Consider the following 14277-nt stretch of genomic DNA (forward strand, 5'->3'; position numbering starts at 1 on the left):
TTTTAAAATTCCTTACTGTATGTACTCCACTGATATAATATACAACTCCATCAAAGAATCACACACAGAGAAGATAGCCAATAAAAGAACACAAGTAGCCTACTTAGATTAGAAAGTAGTACCATTCCCAGACAACCAAGAAACCCAGCAAAGGATGGCAGAATCCAAAGTGCAAGTATGGAGCTCCACCTAATCCCGCCAATGGTACTTCACCTCTCCCCTCTCCACACACATCAACACCAACATGGATGCTTTCAGAGGTCTCAGACCCATTCAGACACAAACCTGGATTCTCACTCAAGTCCAAGTTCCTGCCGAGCCTCCTAAGGAAACCAGAATTGAAGGGCACAACCCCACCCAACATATTCCTGCTCAAATTCAAGTGGTATATCCTACTGAGGCCACTCAGACCCAATGGAATTTGACCTGTGAGCCTATTGTTCTCCAAAGACAGAGTACTGAGATTGGTAAGCCAGGCAAAGCTCCCTGGAATCGAGCCCGAGTAGCCGGAATTGGCTAGCCGGAGCTCTTGAAGCTTTGCAAGCCTCCCTAGCTGGAATGGCAGTGCAACAAACATTGGATTGTCATCCATTATAAAGTACTGGAGGTTCTGGAGCTTTGGCAATCCAATTGGGAACTGTCCACTTAACCTGTTGTTGCTTAGAGCCAAGAAAGTAAGGCAGCTGAGGCTCTCTAACGTCTCAGGTATGCTTCTATTAAGCTCATTGGAGCTTAAGTCGAGCTTTTGGAGCAGGCCCAACTGCCCAATTGTTGATGGGATGGCTCCAGTGAGGTAATTGTAGCTCAAATCAAGGCCAACGAGGCTTCCCAAGCTACCTATATGGCTTGGAATGCTGTCTGTGAGGGAGTTATAACTGAGGTCTAGATGGATGAGGGAGGTGAGAGCACCAATACTTTGAGGGATCCTCCCATTAAGCTGGTTTTGTGAAAGAGTTAGGACTTGGAGTGATTTGAAAGAGGATATGCGGGATGGTATGACACCAACAAGAGATGGATTTGATCTGAGGCTCAGCTGCTGAAGAGAAGCATAAGCTGCTGCCTTGTGGTCTGGTGGTGGTAAGGAGAGCTTGGTCTTAGTGGTCTTGAAGCAGTTGAAAAAGAAAAGGGATTGGAGATAAGGGAGGTCAAAGACGTGAGAGGGGAAGGTGGCAGTCTTCTTGCAACTTGGATTGGGTGAGGCCCCAAAATCCAACCTTGTGACATGGAGGAGGTTGTCACTGCCATGTTTGCACTCAATCCCAGGCCATGAAGAGGCTGGGAGACATGGGTCTGGGTTGGAGGACCTCCAGTCCCTATCTGAAGACATAGTCTCCATCACATGGAAGAGGGCCTCCCTCTCAAGGGGGTCCATGCTCATGGACTCCAGCATCTGGGCTTGTTTGATATCCTGATGGGTGGTACAGAGAGAGATGGAAGGAAGTGAGAGGAGAAGGGAGAGTAAGGAGATGGAGGGTAAGAGGTAGTGATACATTATGGAAAGGGGAGATGTGGGAAAGAGGAGGTCTCCCTTCTTTTGTAGGAGTAGTGTTGCTGTGCTAGGCTGTTCACGAAATTGGATTGAGATGAGAAGTGAGAAAGGTGGCTTAAGAGAGAACAGATTCTGATTTGACTGATGCGATGGGATGGTGGGGGCCCTGATGTTATGTGTGAAAGGAAAGGAGTTTTTGAAGCTATGTAGGACTGTTGGGTCAGGGGGTTAGATTACAATAAGTTCCCCTTGTTTTCTGGTGCTTTACAGGTTGCAGCCCTGGGACTCAATAGTAAGCACGTAGGTTAGAAATATAGATGGTGATTCCATGATAAAATGGAAAAAATATCAAGACTTCCGAGTCCTCATCACATGATGTTCAGCAGTAGGGGTACATTGATAGAGAGAGAGAGAGAGAGAGAGAGAGAGAGAGAGTAATGGAGTTGGATTGACCGAAGAACTAGTATTGATAAGCTACTCCATATGCCACCATCTTCCTGGGCATGCTACCTTACCATGAGTATTTTCCCAAAGCAAGGAGAGTCTAATGATTTGATGGCATTTCAAAGAATGTACGACCAAGTAGCCTCTATTCATGTCTTGGTATTTTCTATGTGAAGTATTAAGAACCAATGCCACAGAATAAAATGAATAGACTAAAAATTTCTGGATTGAACTGGGGGCTGGGCTGCTCTATTTGTATGACCTACTGGACGAATAAAAGAAGCAAAATAACGTAAGAGAAGTCACAGTCTTACAGATTTTTGCTCCAATACCACATCACTCACTGTAGATTGATGGATGGTTCTCCAAATGACTGAATATATGTTACGATGCCTGGCAAATGAGCCATACCTTACTAACAGCTGACACATTACCATCGGATTTGATCCAATGCAGAGGTTACAAGGTACCCTACTACAAAAGAGAGGAGAAAGCCTCTACAGGCTTGGCTGCAGGAACTTGATGTAGTTCTGATATTTGGCACCCTCAGGTAACTTAAAGAGAGTTATTAGTTGAAGTTAAAAAAGAATTAAAATTTAGCAGCCAACTAAGAGATGCCAAATACCTGGTAGTAGAGAACCTACTCTAAGAGAACGAATGCTCCTAACTGATAAAGGATTGAACTCTTTACTCAGAAAATTAAAAAAAAAATTAAACAAAAGAATGAACTCTTTTTAAGATAAATCTTTATCTGGCATTTCACCAGAACCCAGACTGGTGGAAAAGCGTCCTGTGTTTCTCCACCCGATGAGCAATGCGACGCTACAAAGCTCAAGAACGTGTGGGCAAGACTTAGCAGTTGGAGAGATGGAGATCGTGGAGAATGATAAGACTGGACATTCTACTGTACTGGAAAAGACAAGCCCAAGCTTAAAAATAGAAAGAAACAAAGGAGACATGCTCAGAGTGAACAGAAAGCTCACTTCCGGAAGCTTAGTTTTCGGATAACAAGTTACTATTTCTAGGGGCATTTGAAAAAAACTTTTAATTTTAAAATAATAAAAAAAGTTTTTTTGTACGTATCTCTTAGCTTAATTGTGTGTACTTAATTATAAAAAAGTGCATACCTAAGGAACGACGTGCCGAAGTGAAAGCTCCAGGGATTATTGAACGTAAATCAATGCACGAACCCATGCAAACAGGGTTAAAAGCAGTGGATAGCTTAGTGCAAAAAATAAATGCACAATTTCAAAAGCCCAATCTTACTTAGAACGAAAACCTAAGAACTTTTTAGTGCAAATATCCCCTTTTTCTAAGACAATTATGATCATCTTACCTTGTGACAATCCAGCACAAAGCCGGCGATACTGCATATCCTTTATGCACCGCCCAACACAATCCAATGGAATTACTAAATCCCACAGCCACAAGTTTTGAACCGTTATATTAATAGAGCAAGTGTCATTACCACAATTGCTATTACTAAATTCCAAGGAAGATATATCAAGCATGTAATAACAACTTCTAAGTAAATGATTGAATTCTGATTATTGATCTCAAAATAAGTACAGTAGCTTCGGTTCATTTTAGTTTTTTTTTTTTCCAAACCCTAAATTTCCAGTCGATGTTGAAACAACAAACTATTTCAAGAATCAAAGATTTGAACTCTGCGAAGAATAATGGCTAACCTGCAAGATCTATTGTTGACAGGACCTCAATTTTCAACCCCCGTTCTATTATCATGGGCAAAGCAATAAGCCGAGACTGCTGCAGCCTAACTCTTCGACGGGACAGCACTTTCAGGGAGGTGGGTAGATACAGTAGGGATGGCATTTCCGCGAATATCTTACGGGTGCCAATGCCCCAGCATGAACTGCTGCATCACAACTGCCAAAATGCTGCCGATGGAGATGTTGATCACATTGACGACATCATTGTTCAGCTATACAAGAGCAGAATTGACGGCTGATGTTAGATTTACTCATGGAACACCCCAAACAAGGTAACATATTGTATGCTCTACAATAAACCAATGATGAATGTTACATCTGTATGGAAAAAACTTTTTCCTACGGTTAGCAATTTAATAAAGTGGAAACATAAATTGAAGAATTTCCTAGCACAGAATATACAATCATCTCTGGAGATGGTGTAGTCAAGGGAAACACACAATAAAAGGTCAGCTAAAATAAAGAGTTGGCGTCATCCCCAATCAAAACTCACCCATTGGAAACCTTCCTTGTCTTGCAATGCGGCACCAATGAGGCTCTCACCAAAATTTGCAATCTGGGAAGCAACAACACATATAGCAACTTGTGGTATATCTACCTATATCACAAGTATGTAAAACCGAGTTAGGTTCCTATTAATGAAGACACTGAAACCATATCAGTTCACTATTGACACTTCGAAGCATTTGAAAATCATAAACAAGATAAATATAAAAGATCCATTTAGAACAATATATACACATGGCTTGGGAAATCAGATCTAGCAGCTTCCTAGTTAAATTGTTCAAAAAGGAAAAGGATAACCTTTTCTTAAACAAAAACAGAAGATCTAGATCGTCTAGTAGCTAGACTTCTTTCCTATGATTTGGTGAACAGCTGCTACCTGCTACCACCTCTGTGCCACGTGAATAATGCTGGAAGGTCTTACACAATCTTTTTGGCGTAGCATGATATACAACATACCAAGGTAAAAATCATAATACAATAGGAAAAGGATAATATGAATATAAATGTTTAAACTCTAAAGAAATATATTATCTACAAAAAAAAAATTATGAACCCCCTATGTTGCCTCCAGTAAGGATGCTTGCAGGCTTGACCTTGAGATGCTCCATATTGAACATATCTTATGCCAGGGATGCCAATGTGGAAGATATAATAAATTCAACAAAAGAGTTTACCACCTCTGAGAAAATTTTACCTCTCCCAGAAAATAACCAACACTACCAAGAAAAATTGAAGCCAAGAGTCCAGCAACAGTCCCCTCAACACTAACTGCCCCTTCTGTACCTCTTGGGACTATCTTAAATGTTGTCACTAGGTACCTGTTCTAAAAACACCAAATTGAAACTCTCAGAAGTTTGAATGTACGAAAAATTATAATTTATTCAACGAGCTAAGAAAAAATAGATGACATGAATATGCAGCAAAAGGATGTATAATTGCATATAACAACTAGTAAGATGCATATTCTGCTTTAATCAAAGATGTTCTTCTCAGATGCATGCATTACATGAAAAAAGCAGCCTTTCAATTTGGTTCCAGAAAAAAAACATATAAATCCTTATTGGCTACTTCATGCAAGAAGTGCATCGGCAGTTCCAAACGTGAACAGATAACATACCGACGAAGCAATAACACATGGAATACTCAAATGGACGTAAACAAGATAATCTAAGTTGTTTCAGTTGAAAGGATATGATAGAAGTCAGCATTGCCTGCCAATAGGGAGATCTTGCAGGAAAGAAACCCAGCATAACAGTAAGTTTCACTTGATGTTCCTAGAAAGTCTAGAAGAACTCAGAAAGTCAATAAGGACAGGTCCAGCAGATAGAGAACATACAATGGGAGCCTAGTGCAGTGGGGACACCAATTTTATAGTGGATAAATAGAGAACTAAGTTAATGTCAGAAATACTTAAATAATTTAATATAGAGGGTATGGGCTATAATTTGAGATTTCAGATACAGATATAGAGAACTTTTGTCTGGTTTTCTAGATAATCTGAACAAGATAAAGAGAATGAAATTTAACAGGGTCATTTGATTAATTCGTCGTCACCGCATTTAGTTACTACAGTAAAAGAATAAACAGAAATATACTATCAAGAAAGGATAAGCATTGTTATTGAAAATGAATGATTTTAAGTTTGCCACAAGATACAACAAGCAGACATAACTGAAATTGAACTCTTTTTATATTCATCCCCTTTAGAAGAAATTTACACTTATTAAACCATGACATATTTAAGGGCTTTAAGAAAATAAGATGAGGCTTACGCTGTCCTCCCATATGCCTTGCCTATTTCACTGGAAACTGTGTCACTCAACTTAGTACAGAAATTAGCAACAAACCCAAGTTGCCAAAGTGCTGCAAATGAAGCTCCACCAATGCCATATATGGATAACAAAGCACAAACACAACCGGCAGCACTGGAACCAATAACACTGCCTGGCCCTCTTCTTCCTTGCCTTTTCTCAGCCACTCCTAAAGCTTCTTTCTGTGTTATCTTCAACTTTGTGGCTGCTGTTCCCTGCATTATTTGTACATATTAGGAGCATGGAAGAATAAACTTCTTGAAAATATAAAATTAAGATATTTAGCTTCTCATTAGAGTGAATAAGTTTAAAGATAGTGGAGTTGTGGAGAATACGATCGATAAACAAAGAGTAACAGTAATAGGTTAGTACAAAGACCATAGCAGATCAAACCAGCCAACAATGAAGCAACCCCTTCCCCCATCCATAATTTATATCTAACTTCAAATGTTGTCTGTGGGAAAGTTGACTTCCTTGCTCCTAAAGCATCATCAGTTTATATTCTAAAACAATAATTTTCTCAACAGAGATTCAGAACCAGACTTTACAGCTTTTAAGTTGCAGATAATCTAGAGCTTCAAATCCTAGACCAATATACTTTCCCTGAAGTTAGTCGAGTTGAATAGGGTCCGACTAGAGTTCATGTCTAAGAATTAGACCTAGTGACCCAATTGCACTAGCGATCGAGTAGTCAATCTTATTTTTTCTTTTCATGTTTCCAAATAATACACGTTGGATCTATGGTCATCGAAGTAGATTTGAGTTCAAAGTAGGTAATTGTCCAATGCCTATTCAAATGTCCTAAAGTAGCCACTCCAATGGTTCCTCAAATAGTATAAAAGTTCACTACTTGAATAATTAGCTAAAACTACCGCTGGGATTCATCCATATTTCTGAGAGTATTCAGCAAAAGATTGTAGAGCCACCACGCGCATTAATCAAGTATATATTTTATATTATATCTACATTCGGCTTTATCTGTGATCAACAGTTGAACATATCAGAATCACGGTAAGACAAGAACGGCCAAAATAGAAACTCCACTTACTACAACGAAGTAGGTGGCGACGAGAAGAAACCCGGCCGATCCGAAAGCCCGCCACGTCAATGTCCCGAGTAGAAACGCCGCTCCGATCCCAGAAGCCGATAGCCCAGAGACCAGGACCGGCGATCCCAATAGGAAGATGACGAGATTGCTCCCAATGGCCGACTTCCATGTGAGAGGAGAAGCCAGGAAGAGATCGAAGAGCGACTCCTGGAGCACTGACAGATCCGGAAGAGAGAGGGAACTGGGAGGTGGGAGCCTCCTGGAAACCCTAGGCCTCGAAGTGGGAGCTACTAGGGTTTTGGTAATGGGGATTGAGGGGAAAGAATTGGGAGACGAGAACGAACGAAGACGAGGAGGAGGAGAGGAAAAGGAATTGGGGAGCGGAAGCAGGAGAGAGAAGGCCATTTTCGAGCATCCGAGGCTTGAATGGGGAGCCAAGGTGGCCGTGGGCTTTTAATTTGGTTACATTTTAGATTTCAGTGGCGGGCCCGCGTACTCTGTCGGATCTGCGGAAACCGATGCCGAATCCTCAATTGCTTATTCTAAAAGAGATGCCGACTTCAGTCTTATAACGGCGACCAGTAGGATTATTTCACCTGTGTTTTTAAGTTCAAATCTTATCAACGTCTCGGATTGTGGATCTTAATGTGTCCAATAAGCTCAAGAAGCTGCTTGTCTTTGTGGATAGCAGGGTGGGTGGTTGCGTAGATGGTTGGAGGAAGGAGAAAACAACACGAGTTGGGCCATGCCTTTGGAGACTCGTATCCAAGCCATGGCCAGCCCAAGTTAGAGGAAGCCAAGCCCAGGAATAAAAAGCTAAGCCAACAAACAGAAACCCGGATGATATGTTATGTGAGAGTTCCATTCTTTACTTCCGAAGGGGAACGTAGGTGACCTTACTGCCTGCCTGCCTGCCGCCATCTTTGTAATCCCAAGCAAAAAAGGAATAGTTAGCTACGTAAATACGTAATGCTTGCCTCCTTTCCAAACTACATTATTCCTCATTTCCTTGGCCGAGGAGTAAAGAAGACTTTCTAAGGTATCAACGAGAATGCTTTTCTTGTTTGGTTCCCCAGCACAAACGACCCCCCCTTTAAAAGTGACGAGGTGCGCCAAGGCATCTCCATCTCATCTTGCTGCTGTTCTTGTTTCCAACAACTAAGTCAAGCATTCAATCAGAGGAGCAACTGATCAAACGTTATGGGTGTTCTAGGAGCCTTAGCCAGGCATCTGGATACACTGGTTGGGTAAGAACTCAGATCTGGTTCACAAAGTAGTAGACGATGTGATTTTGTCAGCTTCTACACCTAATTTATGCATCAAATGTTGTATGATCATCAGTGCTAATGCTTACCGTTCATTTCAATTTCAGCCCTGGGTTGATTCTACTTTATCCTCTGTAAGTACCACTTGCCTTTTGATATTTCTCAGAAATGCTTGTGGTCATAATACTGACATAGAATTCTCGATGGCAAGATATGCGTCGATGCGTGCAATAGAGAGCCCTACACCCCTGGATGATCAGCAATGGCTTACGTATTGGATGTTATACTCCTTTATCACTCTTTTCGAGCTCTCTTGCTGGAAAGTCCTGCAATGGTGAGATTCAATCGAGACCATCTTTTATACAAACAACATAGATAATCTAATAAGTTAGATCAGCTTGAGATCACAAGAAGAAATTATATCATCTACTACTTTGGCTGCAATACAACAGGTTTCCTCTTTGGCCCTACATGAAGCTTGTCTTCTGCTGCTGGTTGGTGTTGCCTATGTTTAATGGAGCTGCCTATATCCATGAACACATTGTGAGGAAGTATGTCAAGATTGGAAATTATGTAAGATCAAGTTACTCAGAGAAGCAAAAGAAGGTGCTGCAGATGATGAGCCTTGATGCAAGGAAGTCGGTGGAACGATTCATCGAGACATATGGACCAGATGCTTTTGAAAGAGTTGTCGAAGCGGTAAGAGGATAATATTCTACTTTTGTTTCAACAAAGCATACTTTTATCTTGGTAATATAGGTGGAATCTGATTTGAAAATTGACTGGTACAGGCTGAAAGGGAAGCAAAGAAGCGCGCGACTTTGACTATGTAATCAGAAAGAACTTGCTCCGGTTGAAAGAAAAGGCCTTTGGCAACACAAAGGATAAAATACAATGTATTATGAAAGTATTGTACTATACAGAGTTTCTTGAATATAAAAACATCTAATTAAATTGTGTGGTTACTATGAGGATTTATTCACAGCTCTGAGCTTGTAAGTGTGCTCTGCATGCATTAAGGAAAATAACAAATAATCGTGTAAGTCTTCCCAAAATGCTGAAATATATGAAAGATTTGAATCTAACCAGATCTACATTCAAAAAGTACTCTTGGATGGCCTTACTAACTTTCAAGTTGACTAGAGAACGTGGGAAGGTAATCTGATCAAAACCAAATTCTTTCTTCTCAAATAGAGGGAAAGCCAAATAGATACTAGGACAATCATAAACCCTGATAAGAAAAGTAAAGATGAGATACATTATAACATGCATTCAAATATTTACTGATAATTTCAGATGTATAGAAAACTCAAAAATAGTACACAAATATCAGAGTAATCTGAATTTTAGCAGGCTTTGGAGTTTGGACTAATAAAGACAATAAATATACTGATGAATGATTTCTCCCTCTTCTGTCCAAAGAAAAGAAAACCCTTAAACTAATAAACCCATGCAATAATAATTTAGATTATTAATCCCCCTATCCATAACAAATAATGGATATAACATGTACCAAAAGATAGGAGACTACCACATCTAATCCATCCATGTAAGTCCATACTCAACCGGCCAAATGCAATAAAACAGTTGCATCAGGGACAAATCTAACTAGATCAAATTGCATACCAACTCAATCCGACATATAAGAAATTGAGCAATTTAAAAAGGGAATTTTAAAAGTACCATCTTTCACAGAAACTGATCCAAAAATATCTCTTTTCATAGCTCTCCATCTGCAAAACCGGAAGCGGAGTGGGAAAAGAGAAGATCTTTGGCTATCCGAAGCAGCCCTTCCAAATCTCTCGCCCCTACTTCCAAACAATCCTTCAGCAGCTCGCCTTCTTCCACCTCCCTTTGCAAAAGCAACAGTGCCTCCCTCAACGGGCCCTAGACCATAAGCAAACCTAAGAATCAACGCGATTTCCAATGCTGAGAGTTAAATCTAGGGCTAGCTCCAAAGTCTACACTTACGGATCGAGAGAAGGTGCGGAGGAGGCCTCTGAGTAGGGAGTCGGAGATGGCAAGAAGACTGGAGTAGTTTCTTCGCACCCAATCCGCCATCTCTGCGCCTGATTTGATGCGGGACGCCTCGGAAAGCGCAGCGAGGAGGCGGGAGACGGCCGCGCGAGGAAAGTCGACACCGGCTCCGTTGCCTCTGAGGGAGTAGTTAAAGAGGAAGTCCCAGGTGAGGGACCAGAATCCGCCGTCGAGGATGCGGAGGTAGTCTGCAATCTTAGCGACGCGGGCCGCGCCATCGAGGTCGCCGCGAGCGGCGCGGGAGTTGGCGATCCTCGATAAGAGCGAGTGGGAGAGGGAGAGGAGAGTCCTCCATTTCCCTAAGCGGATGCCACTCGTAAGCGGCGCCGAAGAGAGGAGGAAGAAGAGGAGGAAGAGAGGAAGGAGACGGCGTCGAGTTGGCATCGAAGTGGTCAAGCTCGAGAGGTCGAAAGCGGGAGAGTTCGGGGTAGCAGCAAAAGGGTAGGATATGTATCGGATCCGACCCGGAATATTTTCGGGTTCTAGATTTGGATCCGAACTTAGCTACATTGAGAGATGGGCTGGGCCGTAAAATCTACATCGTTGGGCTCTCTCTCTCTCTCTCTCTCTCTCTCTCTCTCTCTCTCTCTCTCTCTCTCTCTCTCTCTCTCTCTCTCTCAATATATATATATATATATATATATATATGATAGTATGAATCCATTTTGCTATCTTTCCGTCTGGTCAAAATTATCATTCATTACTCCTAACACTCGTAGTTGACTAATGTATCATTATTAGTTTTTTTGTCCAAAGATTACAGTGAAAGACACTTTTCTTTATTCTTTGACCGTTTCTTTATAGAATCTTTGCAATCTCCCAACTTTAAAGATGCGCGAAGAACTTGGAATGGAAAGCATACCAAACTGAAACTCTTTCTTCTTCTTCTTTTTCTTTTTCTGAAACTGACACTCTTTCTTTGCGACTCGGTATTACATTGCACCTCTAAGAAAAATATATATATAGACTTTATATTAAAAAAAAAAATTAAGTTATAGTACGTTTAAAATGTGAGATTAAGTGATAGTACAGGGAATGATACTTTGTTTCTTTTGACACTAAAAAACTAAAACAAACAAGGGAGTCAGCACTGTAAAGATCAGTACACTAGATGTAACAGATGAAAATAAGTTTGGAGAGACACTTACTTCCTCCCTTCCACTTTATTACCATCCATGGCCCATGGGATTCTCTGCTCTCCTCTTTTTTTTTTATGTTTTTGCTTTTTAGTAGGGGCAAAGGATTCTTCCTTCTTTCTTTTTTTTTTTATTTTTCGTATCCTGAGGAACAAGTTGCATGGGGTTTGGGTGGACAGTGGGGCATAGATAAATATTCGTGATCTAATCGATCCACTGGCTGGCCTCGATCGTCGATAAATCCCCTCCCTAAGTGCATGCAGATTCGTGATCTTTCTCGTCCCACTCCCTTCCACTTGTCAGAAGCCCCTCACCATTCCCCCTCCCGTCCCCGGCCCCCCCTCTCTCTTTCTCTCCCCCTCTCCCCCTCTCCCTCCCTCTCTCTCTCTCTCTCTCTCTCTCTCTCTCTCTCTCTCTCTCTCTCCCTCTCCCTCCCGTATCATGCAAAAAGAGATAATAAGATCTCTGCCAAGATTTACGCATGCAGTGGGGAAAGGAGGGATGCGTTGTCGCCAGGAAGAGGCTGCCGGAGGAGTTTTCCTGCCTCCACGTGTCGCTCAACCCCCCTGCTGTTTGTCTTAAAGATTTGACATTTGAGATATATATTTATATATATAATATATGGAGAGAGAGAGAGAGAGAGAGAGAAAGAGTAAAAGATAGTACGTACGTACGGACGCCATGGTTGAGGCTTTAATTTTTACGTTAACCACCTCTAACCTAAGAGTGCTTGAGTCATGAAGATAACCTAGAGTGGATTCATTAGTTATTTACTGTAACGTTGGCATGCATCTGATATCATTTTAGAACAAAGATATATACTGCCATGGAGGTGACTCAGGTAGGCCTACCGAGAACAAAAGGTTATGGCCAATTTGAAGATATCGAGAGATCTCCCAACCAGAATAGAATTCATTGGAACCCTATTTAATTAGAGGAAAAGAGAAAAAGGAAACAACAAAAGTGACTCAATAATGGAGACTTCGGGCTTCGAGTTTTGTTTCTAGTTAGTCAGGCTAGCTCTGCATATGTTTTTTTATTTATTTTGAAATATAATTTTTTATTTCAGAACAAATCAAACTATTATAATTTTAAAATATCAATATTATTCATCAAATGTATATTCTATATTACACTATAAACTATTACTAATTCATTATTAATATATATATCCCATCAATCTACTTATATCAAATTAAACAGTATTAATTTTAATTTTATAATAAAAATAAGAAAAACAATTATATTTATTTTATTTAATATTACATCAAAAATAATCTTAAATCTGCCGTGCACAATGGAGTAGCTATTTTTTTCTTTTGATTTCTACATTTCAAATTTAATTTCATAGTCATAAATCTAGAAAGAGATTGGATAATAACATATGTTGCATTGTTAGCCAAGCTTGTCACATCACATAGCCATGCAAAATATATAGTTAGTTACTTCAAGGCCTCCTAATACTAAGATAATATTAAGTAGAGTGTCCATATATTTTTATTATTTACATAGATGGATTAATCTTCTAATTGCAATTTACTTTTCTCTTTAATCTAGCGTTATCTGTAAAAGTTTGGTCTAATCTTTGATTACAGTGATCATTAGCTTAAAGCTCCACTCCAGATAAGTACGCGTCCTGCCTAAAGTTCATTCTTAATAGTTAATGAGCATCATTAGCATGATGACATAAGTATAAAGGTGTGAAATATGATTAGTATACTCTATATCCTAAGCAAAATTAATAGTTAACGAGCTTAATTAGACTCCTATTGCTAAACGCCCCTACTATGAATTGCAATCATATATACCTACCAGACAAAAGCACCATGCTGGGGCATCTTAAAATATAATTAATCACTTAGAGCATCATAAAGTAGTCATAGATTTTAACAAAAGAAGTTTAAAGATCCTTCCTAAGGTCACAGAGACGAGGCCTTTTGCAAAGCTATGAAATGGAGGAAAGATACCCTGATCCAATATCTTCTTTAAATCGCATTCGTGTAATTAAAGTGTTGGGAGGCATCGAATCCTTTTGGAAAGGAGACAACAACTATGGCTAGCTTTTGCACCCATTTATTAGTTAAGCATGCAATTAGTCTCACTAAACTACTACTATAACTTTTGTCGTCGAAAACGTAACGACTAAGAAAACACTAAAAAATTTAAGCTTTTGAATCAACTATTATAGCTTATTCGATATGACTGTTAGAGTGGTATTAAATAATCCATCTTTTTTCCATCAAATATCTTGCCCCAGTAAAAAATGAATAGGATGTAAAAGTGAAGGTTAGACCTACTCCATCTACAGAATATTACACTCAATCTTTCTATTAGAATCAGTGTCCTCATCAACTAGTCTATTTCTTATGCTCCATCGGATTATATATAGATATATATATCTTTGTCTCTAAAAGATAGGAGAGAGATAAGAAGCACAACCTATGGCGAATATCCCCTCCTTATCTTTGAAATGCATGGTAAAATGCATGCCAACCTTATCTTTGTTGGGCAGAAAGCTACAATTTGCTAAGTTTATGGACGACATTTGTTTCTTTCAGTATGCTTCTTATTCCAAGCCAACATGAAATTATCTTGCAGCCAAGATTCTAGAATCTTGGCGGCTGGATGTTCCTTTTGTATTTGCATTTTGTTTTAATTTAAAAAAGTCAACTAAATTGGTCGTGCCAACAGCTCAAGATGAAGATAGTGAGGCTCAAATTGATTTGCAAAATAGAAGCCTAGACCATTAGTTGTTTCAATTTGATGGTATTAAATCTCTATGGGCCTTTCTTAAGTGGTTTGAATTTTTT

At 39.9% G+C, this 14277-nt stretch overlaps 4 protein-coding genes across 8 annotated transcripts; 1 reads left to right on the top strand and 3 right to left on the bottom strand.

The window, feature by feature from the left end:
- Window positions 1-3325, bottom strand: LOC140788798 (uncharacterized). The gene has a single exon (XM_073138257.1). It carries the CDS (start codon window positions 1490-1492, stop codon window positions 104-106), a length of 1389 nt encoding a protein of 462 aa, XP_072994358.1. The 5' UTR covers window positions 1493-3325; the 3' UTR covers window positions 1-103.
- A 130-nt stretch (window positions 3326-3455) lies between these two features.
- On the bottom strand, window positions 3456-7723 carry LOC140788799 (protein VTE6, chloroplastic). The gene is made up of 5 exons (XM_073138258.1): window positions 7030-7723; window positions 5943-6196; window positions 4865-4988; window positions 4157-4261; window positions 3456-3875 (listed from the first exon to the last, which is right to left on the bottom strand). The coding sequence occupies exons 1-5, from the start codon at window positions 7432-7434 to the stop codon at window positions 3780-3782; spliced, it is 984 nt and encodes a 327-aa protein (XP_072994359.1). The 5' UTR covers window positions 7435-7723; the 3' UTR covers window positions 3456-3779.
- Window positions 6056-10884, bottom strand: LOC140788801 (uncharacterized). Of its 5 annotated transcripts, none has more exons than XM_073138263.1 (3): window positions 10266-10884; window positions 9978-10181; window positions 6056-6196 (listed from the first exon to the last, which is right to left on the bottom strand). In XM_073138263.1, the coding sequence occupies exons 1-2, from the start codon at window positions 10713-10715 to the stop codon at window positions 10014-10016; spliced, it is 618 nt and encodes a 205-aa protein (XP_072994364.1). In that variant the 5' UTR covers window positions 10716-10884; the 3' UTR covers window positions 6056-6196; window positions 9978-10013. The 5 variants fall into 5 exon arrangements, with proteins under 5 accessions (XP_072994364.1, XP_072994362.1, XP_072994361.1 ...); XM_073138261.1 differs by lacking the exon at window positions 6056-6196 and adding an exon at window positions 8480-8620; XM_073138260.1 differs by lacking the exon at window positions 6056-6196 and adding an exon at window positions 8630-8818.
- Window positions 8167-9262, top strand: LOC140788802 (HVA22-like protein f). Its single transcript, XM_073138265.1, has 5 exons — window positions 8167-8276; window positions 8402-8428; window positions 8506-8628; window positions 8747-8993; window positions 9086-9262. The coding sequence occupies exons 1-5, from the start codon at window positions 8230-8232 to the stop codon at window positions 9125-9127; spliced, it is 486 nt and encodes a 161-aa protein (XP_072994366.1). The 5' UTR covers window positions 8167-8229; the 3' UTR covers window positions 9128-9262.
- Window positions 10885-14277: the final 3393 nt, after the last annotated feature.

The sequence above is a fragment of the Typha latifolia genome, chromosome 5, assembly GCF_019914945.1.
Source record: "Typha latifolia isolate L0001 chromosome 5, TyphaL0001v2, whole genome shotgun sequence".
Lineage (NCBI taxonomy): Eukaryota > Viridiplantae > Streptophyta > Magnoliopsida > Poales > Typhaceae > Typha > Typha latifolia.